The sequence below is a fragment of the Staurois parvus genome, unplaced genomic scaffold (genome assembly GCF_062004578.1).
Source record: "Staurois parvus isolate SC_StPar_1 unplaced genomic scaffold, SC_StPar_1.0 ptg000126l, whole genome shotgun sequence".
Classification (NCBI taxonomy): Eukaryota; Metazoa; Chordata; class Amphibia; order Anura; family Ranidae; genus Staurois; species Staurois parvus.
Genome location: NW_028317922.1, coordinates 4,294,385 through 4,315,055, shown reverse-complemented (window position 1 = coordinate 4,315,055; position 20,671 = coordinate 4,294,385). Strand labels below are relative to the sequence as shown.

Here is a 20,671-nt window from a genome sequence, read left to right as displayed (position 1 = left end):
CAAAGCAGCAGGGAAGGAGTTAGTCTAGCAGAAGGCCTGAAGGCAGCCACCAAAAGCTATCAGCAAGGACAGTGTAAGTAACCTTAATGCCCTAGGCCAGATAGGGGGAGAGGGCAGTCAGGTGGTGAACCCAACTACCTCCTCAGCCGGGACTGTTTAATCTTTGGCAGCTCCTGGATTCCCTTGACCTGTAGTACTGCTGGGTGAAGAGGAGGATTCATCTGGGGTCTGAGGAGGTACACTGGAGAGCTAGAGTGCTCTCAAAGAAGAGACAGGGGTTTTTTTTGCTTCTTGTCCACAGACTTGGTTACATAGTTGATAAGGAGTTTTTCCTCTCAATTCACAGTTCCTTGGGCATCCCATGTATCCCTCAACCCCATCCAAGTTCAACACACTTTAATAAAATCACAAAAACAAGCCAAAGGACTGGTTACTGTCTCAGTAATGCATGTTGCCTGGCTGTTCAGGACTGTAGGGGGAACCAAAATCTTAGCGACTCCTAAGGGGGTAGTGCTACATAAACATGCAGTGACAACTAAAGCACAGAGTAGACATACACAGCCAGACTAGAAGCATACACAATTAGAACAGACTACACACATGCAGTCAGGAGAGACATACACAGTAACAGCAGACAAATATGCAGTGAAAGCAGGTGCACATGCACTGAAAGTAGACAAGCATGCAGTGTGAGCAGACACAATCAGTAGGAGCAGACACACACAGAGAGCAGACACACAGGCAATAAGAACAAACACATGTGTAGAAAGAGCAGACATACACACAGTGAGAGCAGAAACCCGAACATAGCAAGACTGCACACACATGCAGGCATAGCAGACATGTGCAGTCAAAGCAATCATAAATGCAATCACAGCAGAAAAAAGGCAACCTGAGTACAAAAATAAGAATTCAGGGAAGACGCACATAACTAATCAGGTACACACAAACACACACTGAAAGGACACATGGGGGTTTATTTACTAACGCTGGAGAGTCCAAAATCAGACTCCCTTCTGCATAGAAACCAATCAGCTTCTAACCTCAGCTTGTTCAATGAAGCTTTGGCAATGAAACCTGGAAGCTGATTGGTTTCTATGCAGAAGGGAGTCTGATTTTGGACTCTCCAGCTTTAGTAAATAAACCCCATGAGGTCAGGAAGCACATGCTTGAGCACACAGTCTGATAATATGTCAAAAAAGCATATTTGGACAGGTCACACTCAGACACAGCACATAGTCAAAGCAATCAGACAGATCACACAAAAAGGATAGATACAGCATCCAGAGCACACATACAACATGCAAAAAAATCAGATACAGCCAACTGGACATACTAAATCACAAATATGATACCATTTACAAGGTACAAAGTGATGACTGGGGTCTAGCTAGATATGATAGTTTGTGCACAATGTTGTTGGCAAAATATAGGAGACAAAGAAAAGTGGTCTTCAAAAAGATGGCGGTTACTGTATATGTACAAGGACAAATAATGGTTTAGAGCCAGACTATTTAAAATTAACCAGTCGCCCTATAGCAGAAATACTGCTACAGTGCAGCAGGGCTGCGCAAACTCATGTATATATACGTGATTTGCATTTCTGGGTATTGGGTGCACGCGCCACCCTACCCGCGCTGCCATTGGCGGCTACGGTTGTCAATCACCGCGATTGCCAAATAACACTGACAGGGGAGAGACCTGTGTGTAAACAACACAGGTCTCTCTCCAGCCAGAAATAACATGCAGCAGAGAAATACACAGCAGCATGTTTCCCTAGTAAAACACACACAGCACAGCACAACACAGCACACAGTTAACCCTTTGATTGCCCCAGATGTTAACCCCTTCCTGCCCAGTGCCATTAATACAGTGTCAGTACTTTTTATGAGCACTGATCACTGTATTAATGTCATTGGGATGTCAGTGGCAGTTAGTCAGTTCCCATCCAGTGTCAGAGAGCCTGCCGCAGTCCCACTATAAGTCGCTTTTTAGCCAAGACATGTAGCAGAATACATTTTGGCCTAAATTTATAAAGAAATTTGATTTTTTTAACTTGTTTACGAGATATGTTTTATAGCAAAAGTCAAAAATATTGGGGTTTTTTTCAAAATTGTCTGTCTTTTTTTGTTTATAGCGCAAAAAAATAAAAAATGCACAGGTGATCAAATACCACAGAAAGGAAGCTCTATTTGAGGGAAAAAAGGACGTCAAAATCTCATTTGGGTGCTGCATGTTGCATGACCGCGCAATTGTCAGTTAGAGTAGCGTAGCACCGTATTACAAAAAATGGCCTGGTCAGGAAAGGGGGTAAATTCTCTGGAGGGTAAGTGGTTAATGGAACCCTTTGACAACACTTTGCTTGTATGGGTCATAAGAAAAGTGTTTAATAACATGATGACATTTGGTTTTCATAAATATGGAGGATGTCAGCACAGGTCAGTGTATAATGGTATGTGACTCTGGCACAACTATAAAGTTATACTGCCATGTTTCTGAAGCCTTAGGGCTCATTGGATTGCCTCACACTGCGCTGCACTGAAAAAAAGTACTGCTTGCAGTACTTTTTTTCAGCGCACCATTCCCGCACACCACGTAGAAGACAAGGCATTTTACCTTGGCATGCCGTGGGACTGAATAGCCACCTAACACAGTCCTACTGTAAAGTGAATGAACCGCACCGCAAGGAGTAAAGCATATTCATTTTGCAAAATAAGTTTTTGCTCAGCTTAGTGGCTGAAGTAAACATACATGAAAGCCAAATTATGTCTAAGGAAAACGTTCAAATATTTGCTTGCACTAGGTTACATGATTGAACCAGCTTCACCTCATAGACTAACCTAGGTGCAAATTCACTGTAGTGAACAATCACTACACTTCCCAAGTTTGTTTTGACTGGTTTGGATTGCACTACTGGCAGTGCGGTTTTTATTACTTTTGCTTGAGAGTGCATACTTATTTTTAATAATACATTTATTTGGTTTTACACTATCTGGGGCACTTGGTCTCCTTTTATTATTGACATGAATATACACATTTGAGTGACTATTAGAAATGGAGTCTTAAGGTGACATTTCCTCCTTCGTTGCCAACTTGGTGGATGGGATTATGACATTTGGTGGAACATTGGCCATAATCATACAGAGTGCTATTTGACTTCTCTATAATTTGAGAGTCATATTTTCTGGTAAGCCTTCTGTGTCTGTCTGATGGTGGAGACCCATCTAGTGAGGGATTTATAACACTACTGTCTTCATTTGGTGCTTGGAGTGTCATCTCGAATGACATTTCATGTATCACTACACTAGTGTGGACTTTTTGGACAGTCACCCTTATATTGTTTTTTTTGTTTTTTTTATATCAAGGTGTGAATTTATGTATGTAGCATAGCACAGTTTATTTACCAATAGTTTAAAGGAAAAATACAGCCAAAACTTGTGACCATATGGTCATGGCTCTGTTAAGAGTAGCAGGGAGAACTGAGCAATCAGCAGTGTCTGATCGCTCTGTTTTCACCCTTAGAGCCAATGAGGGACAGATGCAGCATCACGTTGATACTGCATACACCTATGTAAGTATAATTAAAAAAAAATCCCACATTTTTTTTTTAAGATAGAAATACCAATAAGATAGCCTTATGTGTTCAGTGCTTTTATCCATTATCCACTGTATTCAACTACTGACATATTTTCCACTTTATTCAATCATTCACTAAATATGGGCATGTGTCCACATAGGGACACTGACATCAAGCGTGTTGTGGTCAGTGAGTGACCCTGTCTGCAGCTGATTTGAATAAAAAGAGCTGTACTTTGAAGTTTGGATAGATGTGAGTTTGGAGGATGTCTGAGCTCATATTTAATCAGTATTAAGCAAAGTCCACATACATATTCACGTTAGTGTATGCCTTTGTAGGTGCTCACAATCTAATTTTCTTACCACGCACATATACACCATAAAGTCAGTTATTGAACCACAGGTTAACCAACCATTTGTTTTAGAATTTTTTTTAACTTCAAGGCTGCCACTTTCCATTCTGAATGTTATCTTTTGGAGAAAAATGTGCATTGTGTTGTAAAACAAAAAGTCAGCTCTTTCCAATTCTCTATAAATATGTACCATAGTTTATACAAACAGTAAGCACCCAGGTTTTGCTTTTCTTTTGCCTATATAAACTTTATTGTACCTGGCTTTAGCAACACTCTAAAGAAATGAAGTGTCACACCATAAGTAGAAATGATTTACACTTTTTTAAACAGCGGCATATGTATTTAAGCTCCATTTCAAGAGCAGACGTTTATGTGAAATCCGTGTACTCTTGGTGGAGTCCAAGAGATCAAGGGGTGAACATACTGCCCTCAGTAAACAGACACGCTCATAGTAAAGTACCTAGTCCTGAACAGGTAAAAGAAAGCTAGGTTAGGTTAATACCTTTGAAATGAATAAGAGATGTTTGTATTTGCATTAGACAAAATACAACGGGGGAGTATTTTTCAAACTTTTCTGCTAGTTGTTTTTTAAACATTTGAAAGGAATATTATATCATCAATATAACTGAAATTTTGAATTTTTTTATGGCATAAAAGGGGATTTGTTTTCTCATATACAAGTAAGCAACCTTTTGTGTAGCTAAGCAAGTCATGCTGATTTTATGCAGGCAAGTCTCTTAGATCCTTCTTAATACCCACCCACACCATTGTATGTTCTCATCTGAGCACTAATGACACACAATGTATAGTTATTATGCTAGCCATACATGCCACGATTCTCACGCAATTTTAATCAGAATTATATTGTTTTTTATTTCTAATGCTAATTAACAAAGATCTACCATGGATTGCTTTTCGTTTTTTTACATTGTGTTTGACATTATGACACCTCCTTGCAGCCTGCTTTAGCCCTTAAAAGCACACACCATTGCTTATGATTGTAGGAAGGTTTACTTGAATGGATTGCGTTTAGCAGTTGGTAAAACCTTTTACCTTTAGAGCCACTTTAGTTTTGTTTATAAAGCACTCAACTGACAAGTTTTGGCACATTTCCAGTGCAAACCAGGCTGCTTCTAATTTAGGAAAGGGTTTTAAATAGGTTTCATGACCATTTGTGAACCCCTGTACAGGCATCCGCAACATTCATTATACAACTGAATGATTCTAGAAGTGAAATAAAATTATGTTTTCACCTGCAGCAGTATTTTTTCCAATGGATGAATTCTTGATATATCAAGCACTACATTTTCAGATGTAGGTTTTTCAATGGGCACTTTTTGGTGACACGTCAATAAAATGTCATAGGTTCTGCGTTTTTCAATGCTACCATGCAACAGATTGTACAAAGGAGGCAAAACCCTCCAGTGACATCAGCTCCTTTCTGCCTCCTCTGCCCCCCTTAAGGCTACTTGACAACACAATATGTCCAGTATCATGTCCATCACAGACAAAATCTCCTTGTGCCTTTGCAGCAATTCCTCCTTAGAGGTTGCCATTCAGATAAGAAGCAGGATCCTGAACTTGCAGAGACCTGCATTTTAAAGGAACAGAAAGGTGCAGGTTTCTGTAACATGGTGTGAATAAGCCCCCTTAATGAAGTCAGCATTCACTTTGTGAAGTGAAAATGCATTTAACTAAGTGAATGAGGTAAAGCTGTGCTGACTTTCATCCAATCACGTGCAAGCAAAAATGTTTTTTTTTTTTTTCCTTGCACATTAGGCCCACTTTCACATGAAGCAGAATTTGCTTTGCTCAGCAGGGGATCTGTCCACTCAGCTCTATGGGCCTCGATGGGAACGAGGGACACTAATTAGCAAAAATATGTAGGCATAGGAAACACACCCTTGCCATGCCCATTTAAAGGAGAATTATAAAAAAAAAAAGATTGGTTAAACCCCCAAGCGCTTTTGTTTACCTCTACTATTCCCTTATACTGGCTTTTGAAATTTACAAAGGCAGCAATGTAGAAATTGTATGAAAGCTTTAGTTATGTATGACACTTTTTGAAAAATAAATAATGCATTCTATTTACAACTATATATATCAGACCAAAATGAGGGACAATTGAGGGGGAAAGAGGACTTTGTTCCAAATTAGGGACAGTCCCTCGAAATCAGGGATAGTTGGGAGCTCTGCAACTGCCCTCTGATCTGCCTAGACAGACACAAGTCCGTTTACATCTGTACGCATATACATCTATCACAGGTCCACCTCTGTCTGCTGTTTAAATGCAGACACAGTCTGAATGGGTACAGATGAAAGAAATTACACCTGTCCTGGTCAGCTCTGATTCAGCAGTGAGTCTGTTCATGAATCCGCTGCTGAATGGAGCATAGCAGCTCAGTGTGAAAGAGCCTTTAGTAAATAAACCCCAAAACATCAGGCTCAGCTTTTTGTACATAAGGCCCTTTTATTCTGTTGTGCTCCTGTTCACATATAGGTAATTGCACCATTTCCCCCTCTGTGCATACACTGCATTTTATTAATTCCAAGAACATTAAGGGCTAGTTCACACTAGATGCACTTTTTTTCTGCATCAAAAATACATGCACAGTGTTTTCCATGTATTCCAATGGCCCTAGTTCACACTAGTGCAGTCAGTTCCAGTCCGTTTTCAGTGCAGAAAAAAAAGTACAACATGCTGCATTTTTTCTGCACCAGAAACTGACTGGAACATGGCAAACTGCATCAAAACTGCACCAGAACGGAGTGTGGTATAAACTGTAAGCAAAAACGTATCTGGAATGCATCCGGAGTGCATTTTTGTAGTGTGAACTGACCCTAAGAATAAGCTGACTAGACTGCTCAAGTGGCAGCTGGATATTGTGAACACTGGGTGCCATAGGCTGATGATGGAGGGGCTGTGTACAATTGCACTTTTCACGTCATCAGACTCAAATAATGGTTTGGGTTCTAGCGCTCATGCATATGTCGCTTCCAATTTCTGTTCTGCTTTCTGTCTCCTTCCATATATCTTGATATAACAATGTATATGTGCATCACTGATTATCTTTTTAATATTTCCTATTCCTTCTAATTTCATATTACCTTTATGGATGTTTTTATTAAAGATTTTGTAAACACAAAATTTCCTATTCCTGATATGTGCCTGCTGTACCATGTACTTCTAGGAAAAAGTATCCTCTTCTCTTTGTATTGCTTCCTTTGTGTCAGTTCTCTAGCTGTGCTGGAAATTCAGTGTACTCTCCTCCAATGATCAGACTTGTCCTGACACCCCCCTTCCTATCCTGAACAGCCATTCACTGGGAAGATCAGCATGCTGGTGTTTCTTCTCTCCCAGTTTTTATGCAGCTGAGAACAGAGGGAATGTGATCATTTATAAAAAAGGGAGGGTTAAGGTACTGTATTTTTTTTATATATCTATACACAAATATTTTGCCTTTCATTTCTATTTTTAAATAAATGGGTTGTTTTAAAGTGAGGGTTTACATACACTTTAAGTTTTTTCAAAGAATACAGTAATAACAGTGACATGTTATCCAAACATAAGATATACTTTATATGAGTTTTGAACAGGAGGATAAAGAGAAACAAAATTGCACACTGCTTATATAGGAGGACAACTTATTATGCCAATCATGAAATAAACAAAGCATTGCTTGTATCCAACTCATATATCTAACTGTAACCTATCATCATGGATCTATTATATGGTAGATGGCTGCTCCAGTGTAATGGATATTTCTATGTTACTTCAGCCCCAAGAATAGTACACATACCAAGACTACAAAAAGATTTGGTGCTTTATTGCTAGCTATACATAGCCATGTCTTGACATCTGATAGCATAATACTTCGTAGTGTGCACGGTTCTATTCAAGCACACAGAAAAGTGCTGTATTCAAACTGAAACTACACACCTGCAATTCACAGAATTTTATGTAGAATGTAACATACAGTATTTACATTCACACGTGTTTAGCAAATGCATTAACACTGTCACACGTATTTTGCCACTTTTCTGCTGTCTCCCATGTGCTTTACAGCTCTACAGCCATTTTGCTGCATAAAGAACGCACAGAAATAACAAATGACCCTCATATGGAAAAGTGAAATGAATGGCCCATTTCCTCTGATCTCTATCTATTATAAAATAAAAAAACTAAAAGCCAGTTTGTCGTGAATTCTGGCTGCTTGGTAGCTTTTGAAATATTATCACTGCTAAATATCTGCAAGCTCAGTTGCAATTAATCATTCATTTGTATCAATAGCTCAGAGAAAAATCAGGTCATGACATTGTAGCAAAGGTGGACAATTGCTCATAAATGGAGGCATGCAGAAACAAAAAGATACAACTATACCCTAAATTAAAAAAAAAATACAAACATCTTCAATTAATGAAAACTATGCTAAGCAGGTTAATTTTAAAGCTTATTTCTATATTTACATAAATACCTGGTGATCTTGCCAGTTAACCACTTGCCATCCTGAGGATTTTCCCCCCTTAAAGTGGAGTTCCACCCAAAAGGGGAAGTTCCGCTTTAAAGATTGGTCCCCCTTCCCCATTAAGGATTGGCACCTTTGGGGAGCGGGGAGGGGGGGGATGGTACCTGAATTTGACAGAATTGCACTTCTGCTGCGATAGCCTAGGCAATCTGAGACGGACGTTGTCCTTCTACCCTCCCTCACCGAAGTCTTGTGGGACACGTGACACGTCCCAGAAGATGAGAGGGCCATTCAGGAAGCGCAGCGCTACTCCCATATGCGCAGTGGGCACCCGGCTGTAAAGCCGCAAGCTGTCACAGCCGGGCGCCCACACTAAAGATGCCGGACTCCTGGAATACAGGACGGCCGGTGAAACAGGTTGCGGTGGCGGCAACGCGGGATCGTGGGACAGGTGAGTGGCTGTTTTTTAAAAGTCAGCAGCTACAGTTTTTGTAGCTGCTGGCTTTAATTTATTTAGTGAGTGGAACTCCGCTTTAATGACCAGGCCTCCTTTTGCTATTCGGCACTACACTATTTAAACTGATAATTGCGCGGTCATGCAATGCTGTACCCAAACAAAAATTACGTCCTTTTTTCCACACAAATAGAGCTTTCTTTCAGTGGTATTTGATCACCTGTGCACTTTTTATTTTTCACGCTATAAACATAAAAAGACCAAAACATTTGAAGAAAAAATATATTTTTTACTTTCAGCTATAAAATATATATAGCAAACTCAAAGTTAGTTATAAATTTAGGCCAAAATGTATTCTGCTACATGTTTTTGGTAAAAAAAATCCCAATAAGTGTATATTGATTGCTTTGTGTGAAAGTTCTAGCGTCTACAAACTATGGTATGGATACTGCAATTTACACCATTTTTTTGCTATACAGCACTGCACTAGTTTAACTGACAATTGCACGGTCATGCAATACTGTATATGATTGAAATTTAATTAGACGCATGGTGAGTATTTTTCAGATCTCATTTTTTCTCACAAGGTTTTGAGATCTAAAACAAGAAATATGTTTTTGTTTTCTTTCTTCATTTTCCAAAAACTTGTAGCAACAAAAGAGGTCAGCAAAATACTCACCATGCTTCTTATCAAATTCTTTGGGGTGTCTACTTTCCAAAAAGGTGTAATTTGGGAGGGTTTGGTGCTACCTGGCATTTCAGGGCCTCCGAAACTGTGATAGGTAGTCAGGAAGTGTAATGAGGAAATAAAGACCTTTAAAAGCCTGAAGGTGCTTATTGGATTTTGGGGTCCGGTACTTGGCTAGACTGCCAAAAGGTCTCTCACATGTAGTACCCCCATACTCGGGAAAAGTAGCAGAATGTATTTTGGTGAGTAATTCCATATATACCCATGGCATGTGTGAGCAATAAATCATTTAAGTGACAATTTCGTGTAAAAAAAAAAACATTATTTTTTTTTGGTCATTTTCCAAAAACTTGCTGTAAAAAAATAAATTCTTCTATTGACTATAGTTTTGGGGGGTGGGGCCATTTTATGCCCAGCATTAGAAGTTTATGCCACACATCATCCACCCGAAAACCAAGCCTTACCTGACAGAGATCAGGCCTGATTCTGCAAACATTGCAGTTTTGTGTGCAATTTATCAAGTGACAGTGACCTACTGACACTGCACTTGCTGGGGGAGAGGGGGGGGGATAAGTGTAGGGGCTAAACATAGGTGCTGGCAGGTGCTGGGGGTGATCCTAATAACGCTGTGTTTTTGGGGGACACTATACTAATGTGAACGCTGGTATAGTGCTGATCTGATCAAAGATATTGATCCGTTCAGACACTATACTAGCAATGGAGGTTTATTGTGTATGAGCGGTCCTTAAGCGGTTAACTCTCCCCTCTTTATGCTTTATGTTACATGATGTCATGACACCTTCCCAGCACATACATGCCCCACTTAGGTGTGTAAAGCCTCCAGCACCCATTCCACTGTGCAACACCCAGTCTTAGCCCTGGTTCACACTGATGCGGTGCGGAATTCACAGCGTTTTTAGTGCGAATTCCGCAAAGCATCAGAATCGCACCCCGTTCATGCGAACCGCTGCGGGTGTGTACGTTAAGTTAACAACACCCCGAAAGCGGTCCGCTAAACGTGGTGTGATGTGCATACGTATGTGATCTGATTCTAGTGCGGACCCAAAAAAGGGTCCTGCACATTTTTTTGAACAAAATGTATGTCTAAAATCGCACCGCACACAAATCGCATGTGATTTGTACAGGAATGCGGTGTGGTTCATGTGCGAATCACATGCGATATACTGCACCGCACATATGTGAACCCAGGCTTAAGCCTATGTGCATTATCTCCCCAGCGCTCAGTCCCCAGGCATAAGGGTCAGACTAAGATACCCTGGGCCCATCTTAAAACAGCATGTGCAGTATTCCACTACAAATAGAGGGTGTGGATTACTGTGAGCGGGGAGTGGAAATATTGCCATTTTTAGGGTCATGGTTTGATTTTGATAGGTCAACACATTATACAATGCTGCTATAGTGCACTATATAATGATACTATAACATACTCCATGTATCAAGCCACTACAGAATTTTTTACACTGTAGCCCATTATACAATCTTATCAAATGATATCAAGCTATATCAACAAATTGCTGAATAAAATTTGCACTTTTATTAGCTACCTAAGCTTCCAGACAACAGGAAAAATGTTGGTTATTATAATATTAATGAAAACCTACTTAAGTTTAATCATGCTTATAATGACTTTTTTTTTTTTTTTTTAGCTGTTTACTTTAGCCAGTTTTGACTATGGATTGCCAAATGAACCAAAAAAACTCCTTGTGTTTATTCATATCCTAAACTGGTTAGTGTCATTTTGTTTTTATTAACCACTTCATTACCAGGCACTTTACCCCCTTCCTGCCCAGGCCAATTTTCAGCTTTCAGCGCTCTCACACTTTGAATGACAATTGCGCGGTCATGCAACACTGTACCCAAACTAAATTTTTATCATTATGTTTACACAACTAGAGCTTTCTTTTGGTGGTCGTTAATCACCATTGGGGATTTTATTTTTTGCTAAATAAACAAAAAAAAGACCAAAGTTTTGGAAAAAAAAATTTCTGTCATGTAATTTTGCAAATAAATAATTGTTCTTCATAAATTTAGGCCAAAATGTATTCTGCTATATTTCTTTGGTAAAAATAACCCAAATCAGTGTATATTATTTAGTCTGTAGGGAAGTTATAGAGTCCACAAACTATGGTATATGTACAGGACTCAGGAAATTTATCCTGGATGGCAGATACATTTCCCCAATATTTATGGTGTGGTCTCATTAAGGGAGACAATTGCAGAGACTACCAGGACTTTGGTCCCAAAGGGGTTAAGTCCCAGGTGAGGGAGGCTTAAATGGCAGCAGAGGGAAGTCAGCAAGTATGTCAGGGAAGTAAATGGGAGAGAGACTCACAAACTGTGTGGCAAGTGGAAGCTCTCAGACAAGCTGAGGCACGGGCTGCTGATCCCCCAATGTGGCCTGCCTGGCACCCTTACTATGGAGGAGCCTAAGCCGTGTATGGGACTGAAGATTATTATTATTATACAGTATTTATAAAGCACCAATAGTTCGCTCAGCGCTGTTCATTACAAACAGAACATGTGACAGAACAACAACAATACAATGCAAAACATGAGGGGATCGAGGGCCCTGCTCTTTCGAGCTTACAATCTAGAAGGGACGGGATAGTGGTACAGGAGGAGATAGCTGTGGGGGATGGAGTGGTAGGAAGAGTGGAGGAGGTCGGCAAGTTAGCAGGGGGTGGGGTAGGCTTCCCTGAAGAGGTGGGTTTTCAGGGTGCGCCTAAAGGAGAGGAGAGTAGGTGATAATCTGATGGGTTGGGGCAGGGAGTTCCAGAGGATGGGTGACACCCTGGAGAAGTCCTGGAGGTGGGCATGGGAGGAGGAGACCAGGGAACTAGAGAGAAGGAGGTCTTGTGAGGAGCGGAGCGTGCGTGCTGGGTGGTACTTGGATATTAGGTCAGTGATGTAGTTTGGGGCAGTATGATGGACAGCTTTGTATGTCAGTGTTAGGATTTTGAATTTGATCCATTGCGCAATCGGAAGCCAGTGGAGGGATTGGCAGAGGGGGGTGGCGGAAACGGAGCGGTTGGAAAGGTGAATGAGTCTGGAAGCCGTATTCAGGATCGACTGAAGCGGGGATAGCCAGCGGCGAGGCAGGCCAGTGAGGAGGGAGTTGCAGTAATCGAGTCGTGATATGATGAGGGAGTGGATGAGCTGTTTAGTGGTTTCTGGAGTTAGGAACGTGCGTATTTTGGCGATGTTGCGGAGGTGGAGTCTGCACGAGCTTGTTAAAGATTGGACTTGGGGCTGGAAGGATAGGTTGGAGTCCAGAATGACACCAAGTACTCTGGCCTGCGGGGCGGGTTTGATGGTGGCGTTGTTGGATGTGATGGAGAAGTCAATGGGGGGGTGGGGTCCGGGCTGGGGGAAGACAAGAAACTCGGTTTAGGAGAGGTTCAGTTTAAGGAAGTGGAGCGACATCCAGTCTGATATGTCGCTCAGTAGGTGTGTGCTTCGGGCGGAGACTGAGGTGGTGAGGTGGGGGGTTGAGAGATAGATTTGCGTGTCGTCGGCATAGAGGTGGTAGTTGAAGCCGTGGCCGAGTTGGCCAAGGGAGGAGGTGTAGATGGAGAAAAGAAGGGGCCCGAGGACGGAGCCTTGAGGGACCCCAACAGAGAGGGGGAGTGAGGGGGAGGTGGTAGCATTATAGGTAACGCTGAAAGAGCGTTGTGACAGGTAGGATGAGAGCCAGGAGAGAGCAGAATCTCTGAGGCCAAGGGAGTGTAGTTTTTTGAGGAGGAGGGGGTGGTCGACTGTGATTAACAGTAACTTGTGGTTTAGCTTCTGATACCAGGTTTTGGACTGTTTATAGATTTTGGCTGAAGTATGCTATCTTTTTTGTTCATCCGTGATCCAAATAAATGAACTGATTTGCTTTCACCAAACTGGCTCATTCCAGAGCTACCCCATATTATATATATATATGATATACTGATGACCCCATTTCCTGAGGCCCAAAAATGCCAAGACAGTACAGACATCCCCCAAATTTTCCCTTTTTGGAAAGTAGACAGTCTGAGGTATTTAGAAAGTGTAAGTGTGAGATTTTTTGAGAAAATGTTTTGGAAAAAATTTCTCACAATTATTTTTTTTTTTTACATACTGCCACCAGAGCAGTACAGTGTCATCATAACTGGTGTGCTGGTGATCAGAGACACCGACTAGTGACAGTATGAACAAAAATATATTTTTTCATTTATTTTATTATATTTTATTTTATTTTTTTGCACACTGTTACCAGAGCAATATAATGTTACCAAAGTAACACTGTACTACTCTAAGGAAGTGATCAGTTTTTTTTTCCATCCTGCGCATGCACATACAGTCACCACCATTCAGTCATCTCCATCCTACACACACACCTCCATACTGCAAACACACAGCTATCTCCTTCCAGTCATCTCCTTCCTACACAAACACACACACCTCCATCCAGTCACTCCCATCCTGCACACACACAGTTATCTCCATCCTCCCTTGTTCTGCACTGTACTTTCCCTATTTAACATTACCACATTCTGCACTATGCAAGTCATCTCAGACTCTATATAACCATACCCCCTTTAACCCCTTCACGCCGGCGCCTCCCGACCATTTATGGGTTTCAGAAGCCAGGAGGCAGGGTGGGGTTTAGGGTCTTGTCACATGATCGGGAAAGGTCCCGATCGAAAGAGGAGATCGGGACCTTTCCGTGAGTACTGGACATGTGTGCTGGGAGCGCGCAGGGGTGCTCTCTCAGCACATATGTTCTTTTTTAATAGAATGTAAATGTGCGGCCCCTCGGCGTCTAGGCCCACATTTGCGTTCGGCCGGCGTGAAGAGGTTAAACTATGCCCAATATTTGGCATATTTTAAACCACACCCACTTTTTGCTGTGGCTACAATATTGCCCGTAACATATTAATGCCCGTCCCCTAATTAAAGTAATTTCCCACCTACAGAGGCTTTCCAGGCTTTCCTGCCTTTCCTGCCACACAGAAAAAAAGTGTACCTAAAAACTTTTTTCAAATGTTGGCAACTATGCCTAAACGTATGTAGCACCCTCCTAGATAGGTGCTAGGTTTAGATAGATAAACTTTAGAAGGCAGCATTAAATATTGATACAACCCTGGCCTATCCCAGAAAGAAAGAGGCTCTGATGGCGTGCTGGGTAACTGTATATATTCAATGAACACACTGAGTTCTGGGTCTTTCCTGTAAAGGATTGGTCCAGCCTGGAGGGGGCATGCTGCCCTCCCAGGCACTGCTGCTGCATCTGCTGTTGTAGGCCTCAGGTGGGCAACCTAAGGACCTGAATGCTGAGACCTGGATTCTGCCAGAGTTGAGTGAGGGGACGTCTACTGAAGATCTGGTCTGGTATCACAGAGGAAGGCACGAATTTGTCCTTGAGCCTTGTGAGTACAGGCACCCATGAAAGGATCTTAGAAACTTTGTGCTGCTAGAACCCCTCTGGTACTAGGGAGTCAGCTATGGGTCTAGCTAAAGGGGACACTGGCTGGTGTTCCAAAGAGCTCTGTATATTTATTCTCTTACTTGAAGGAACTCTGCTCTAGTTTGCTACTACTACTGCTATCTTAAAGCTTATGTCTACTGTTTGTTGCAAGCATGGACTTTGTCATAGCTTATCCTGAAGAATTCCTAAGTACTCAAGTTGTACATGGTTTTTGTTTTTTGGAATATCCCACCTAATTCCCTCAACCCTGTCCAAATTCTCCAAAAATAAAAGCAACACCCCTAGATTGCTCATTGAAGAACGTGTGAATGTGCCTGGCTGTGGGACAAAGCTTTTTGGGAGGACCTGGACAGTATTCCTGCTGCTCCTATGGGAGTAGCGCTACAAGTAATAGATCCAAGGGAACCTGATGTAAATGAATGCAAGTTATCTGGCTGCCCATAACTCGAATATGAGTCCAGAACGGTCCACTGTCAAAATGCAGGGGAAAAAAAAACTGAACAGACTAGGAGGTCACAAAAGTGACATCTGTCCTGTTCTGCTCAGATTCAGCAGGGAATTTGTTTATGGATTCCTTGCTGAATGGACCGAAAATGGCCCGTGTGGAAGGACCCTTACAAGTGCACAACTATAGGATTTAGTGAGAACATACATTATTCCACATTTGCTACTAGAACCTAAAAGGCAGAAAGTGTGAGAAATTGTGTATATACTCTGCAATAGCATTGCACTGCTAAATCCTTTCAGATACCCCACACACACTTTAGTCCCAGATCTATGCTGTTTATCATTTCTCAACAGTATGGAATGCTAGCAAAGATACACTGCACAAACCATATTGACCTTAAGCAATATTCCAATGAAGCTGACCTACAAAAAAAGATCGGACCATGGATACTGTTGTAAATGCTAGACTCTCATTGCACAGGTGCAAGTAATTGTTGACCTATACCTAGCATTTTATGTATATAGTAAGATAGATGTGTAAGAATTCATCTTTTCAGGGAATTATAGCCTATAAGGTAATTTACAGGCTGTATGGTACATTGTAATGGGGTTTATTTACTGAATGCACATAGACTGTGCACTTTGCAAGTACAGCCGCCCCAGAGCTTAGTAAATGAAGTGAAGCTTCACTTTGCAAAGAATACATAATCGCATGCAAGGAAAATACACCTGATTGCATGATGGAAGTCAGGAGAGTGTGTGTATGTGTGTGTGTGTGTGTATGTATATATATATATATATATATATATATATATATAATTATTTTTTTGTAATAAAACTGGAGAGTGCAAAATCTGGTGCAGCTCTGCATGATGGCCAATCAGTTTCTAACTTCAGCTTGTTCAATTAAGCTTTAAGAAAACTGAAAGCTGATTGGTTTCCATGCAGAGCTGCAGCAGATTTTGCACACTCCAGTTTTATTTTTTTTAAAAATATAATTTTTTTTTTTAAATAAAATGGGAGAGTGCAAAATCTAGTGCAGCTCTGCATAGAAACCAATTAGCTATCACTTTTTTTGTTTTTTTTTTTCGTTTTGTCAAAGGTTAATTGAGCAAGCTGAAGTTAGAAGCCGATTGGCTATCATGCAGAGCTGCACCAGATTTTGCACTCTCCAGTTTTATTAAATCTATATATTTTTGCAGAATATGAAACATTTTGGCAAAAGCTAAATTTGGCTTTCCCTGAAAATCATTAATATAGTCAAGTAATCATAGACGGAATTAAGAGTTTCATGTCATAAAAGTTGTAAACCACACATGCAAGAGCTCACTAACTATGCTATACAGACCAACCTATGGGACATACTATTCACATGTCTTGAAGTTGCAGCCAGGTAAAAATTCCAAACTACATTGGGCACAGCAAGTGTATGATTTCAATAGTCACCATTCTATACAGACTGAGCTGTGAAAAGAGAGACAGAAATGTTAATTCATCCCAGTTTGCTGAGTCACCCAATATTGAACCCCGTCTATTGGTCTTCTGACAGTGGCAGTAAATTACCTGGTCACAATATCCCAGACTTGGAGCAAGGACAGGTCCAGAGGCAGCAGCACTCTCATTCTCCTTCCTAGCTGATGTTTAGCTCCACTGCACCTGCTGCTGTCTGAAGTTACAAGTAAATGGTTTGGTGTGCAGATATGTGTCTTCACCTTCGCACAGCTTAGGAGATGTGAAGATGTGAAGATGCAGCTTGCTGTGAGTACTGAGAGTGGCTGATCTTTCATAATTATTAACCAGTTCGGCTGTCACACCTGTACACTCCCTATTGACCACAGCAATTTTTACTTTTCTGATATTGGTCTTGCTTATATGGAAATAACTTTTTTGATTCTTAATACCACTTGCCTACCGGGCACTTTTACCCCCTTCCTGCCCAGGGCAATTTTCAGCTTTCCGTGTTGTCACACTTTTAATGACAATTGCGCAGTCATGCAACACTGCACCCAAACAATTTTTTTTTTTACATATGGGGGTTTATTTACTAAAGCTGGAGAGTCCAAAATCAGACTCCCTTCTGCATAGAAACCAATCAGCTTCCAGGTTTCATTGCCAAAGCTTCATTGAACAAGCTGAGGTTAGAATCTGATTGGTTTCTATGCAGAAGGGAGTCTGATTTTGGACTCTCCAGCTTTAGTAAATAAACCCCATAGAATTTTCTTTTGGTCATATTTAATCACCATTGGGTTTTTATTTTTTGCTAAGAAAACTAAAAAAGACTGTTTTCTCCACTGAAGTGCGGTAATGAGGCTGCAGTGATGGGCACTGATAAGGAGCCACTGATAGGTGGCACTGATGGGCATTGACAGACATCACTGATGGGTACTGATAGGCGGCACTAATCGGCAGCTCTGGTGGGCCCTTGTATGTGGCACTGATGGGCAGTGATGAAGCTACACTGATCATCAGAGCACTGATCATCAGTACCCTGATGATCAGTGTAGATTTCCCCTCTGAGTAAAGCCGATTACTGGCTCTCCTCTCTTCACATGTTGTCAGCGTGAGGAGAGGACTACCAATAACCGGCATTTCCTTGTTTACATACGGTCAGCTGTGATTAGAAACAGCTGATCACATGATAGAGCCAACATCATCGCCTCTTTAGTGTGATCCGATGTGTCCCAGAGACACAGCGTGCCGCGCACCCCAGGGGTGTGCATGTGCAGGGAGTGGGAGGATGTTGTATGACATCCTCCCAGAACAAGAGAAACTCGGCCATCCGCCATTTCCTTATATGGTGGGCAGGAGACGGTTAAAGTGGAACTTCACTGAAAACGAAAGTTCCACTCTTCCACCTCCATTCCCCATCCCCACCCCCACCGCCAATAATGAGAACATTTTTTGGCACTGAAAGGCAGCTCTGATGGGCACTGATGTGGCATTGATGTGACATGCATTCACGCCTGATTCACACTTGATCCAATCACAGACTTAAAAGAATGCAAGGTTTTCTCTGAATGGAGGAGGTAATGAGTGAGTGACCCACCAAGGTCAGTATACTGAAGCCAAAACTACCAATCTCAGTGCCAGATGTTTAGCACCAACAAGATTCTGCTGAAAAAGTAAAAGAAAGATATAACAAAAGCTGCAGTAACCAGAGATGGGACACATTATTAAAGCAAACATATTTTTACTGTGAAAATGGCCAACAATTAGCTTTAAAAATGGCTCAAATAGGAACAAATTTAATTAAAAAAGAAAAAAAAAAACCTACTTGCTTTAACTGACATTACATGGAAGTTGAAGCTCATTCCTTTGATCTGCAGATAAATGAAACGAGTACATATGTTGTACAAAAGTAACAGTGTTACCTTGTATCCCATATGTGAACAATATTTATAAACACTGTGTAAGACAGTTTGTTTTTTTGACAACAGCAGCTTGTACAGCTGCTGTATTTACACAAAAACCCATATTCGGGGTGTAACATGTTACAATAGGACCGGTCCCCGATCGCCATTGTGGCAGCTAGAGGGGAGGATCTTCTGTCACAATTAAAAAAAAAACTTGGCTATGCAGGCCTCAGCCGACCCCGCTGCGTCACTCATTCACAGTATTCTGTGAAGGGGAAAACTACATGTCCCGGCAGCCTTTGCGGCTGTCAGCTTGTAGTTTTCAATGAACTACCACGGAGTTCCACAGCTCCGTGGTAGTTCATTGAGCCTTCCTGTCAGTAAGTATCTGCTTGCCCGTACAGGACGTACGAACAAGCAGATACACTGATGGGTCAGGGGGAGACCTGCATGGCACCAGTGATCTGCTGATCGCTGGTGCAATGCTCTGCAGGCTCCAGAACAAAAAATTATGCATATTTTTTTTTACCTGCAAAAAAAAAAAATTCATTCGTTGCTTTTGTTAAAAGGTGAACTTATCCTTTTAAAAAACCCTTTTATATACAGTACATGCTTCATGATTCGCAAAGCCCAATATATTTTCATGAGTGGGGAAAAAGCCTAGAAGGAGAACCCAAACACATGTGGTTGTGGGCATTACACTATTTGCTTTACTCTGTTGTTCTTTCCTGAGTGTTTTCTCGACCTTTTGTCACTTCAATTCTTACCATTTTTTTTCACAATCTAACCTCTGCCCCTCTTGAAACTTGTTTATGTTAGCCCCAGATATCAGCCATCTCCGCCCTGTCTCAGTCACAGCAACCAATGCTACACATAACAAGGTGGATTTTACAAACCATCAGCAATTTCCTCACTCCTCGTTTTTCAAGGGCAGTCCCAGGTTTGGTCATCTGTCCCTGATTTTAGCACTGACATCTATTTTTTTTTTTATATATATGCCTTATTGCTGTGTTGCGGGTATAATTCTCAATATCTGTTCTGATTTTGTATGTATGAAGGATGCACAGTACCACCTCTCTTGGTCAATAAGCCGGTGTCTGCATTAACACTAAACAATACCTCTACTCCTCCATCCTGGAAGTCATCCTCTTATTATACAATTGGTGTACATTTCACTAATCTTCTTAATATTATTAACCACTTCAATACTGGGCACTTTTACCCCCTTCCTGCCCAGGCCAATTTTCAGGTTTCAGCGCTCACAATTTGAATGACAATTGCGCGGTCATGCAACACTGTACCCAAGATAAAATTTTATCATTTTGTTCACACTACTAGAGCTTTCTTTTGGTGGTATTTAATTACTGGGGTTTTCATTTTTTGCTAAATTAACAAAAAAAGACAAACTTTTGGGAAAAAAAAAAACGTTTCTTTGCTTCTGTCATAAAAGTTTGCAAATAAATAATTGTTCTTCAGAAATTTAGGCTAAGATGTATTCTGCTACATGTCTTTGGTGAAAATAACCCAAATCAGTATTTATTAATTAGTCTGTAGGAAAGTTAAAGAGTTCACAAACTATAGGATATATCTAAAAATTGATCAATCCTGAAGTACAGATATCCCCCAAAAGACCCCTTTTAGCAAAGTAGACAGTCCGACGTATTTTGGCATGCCGAGTTTTTTGAAGTTGTAATTTTTTTTTAATTATTTGAAAAATGAAGAAATCAAAAAAATTATTTTCACTTTTTTTTTACATACTGTCACCAGTGCAGTACAGCATCAGCATATAACTGGTGTGGCGGTGATTAGGGAATCTGGTGACAGTACAAAAAATATATATATATTTTTTTTTCAATTT

General features: G+C 41.0%; 1 protein-coding gene across 4 annotated transcripts in view; it reads right to left on the bottom strand.

Annotated features, from left to right (window-relative positions):
- Positions 1 to 20,671, bottom strand: part of LOC149467030 (beta-galactoside alpha-2,6-sialyltransferase 1-like) — a 62,875-nt gene that overhangs the window by 25,396 nt on the left and 16,808 nt on the right. Inside the window, exon 1 of one of the 4 annotated variants that reach the window (XM_089672369.1) lies at positions 16,826 to 16,845. The exons of 2 other annotated variants lie outside the window; for them this stretch is intronic. Coding sequence is in view for 1 of the 2 variants with exons in the window: in XM_089672366.1 (XP_089528492.1) it covers positions 16,813 to 16,823 (11 nt within the window). In the remaining variant the exon portion in view is untranslated. Of the gene's footprint in view, positions 1 to 16,812; positions 16,846 to 20,671 lie in introns of those variants that run through there. One more of the 4 variants, XM_089672366.1, reaches the window with a different exon arrangement.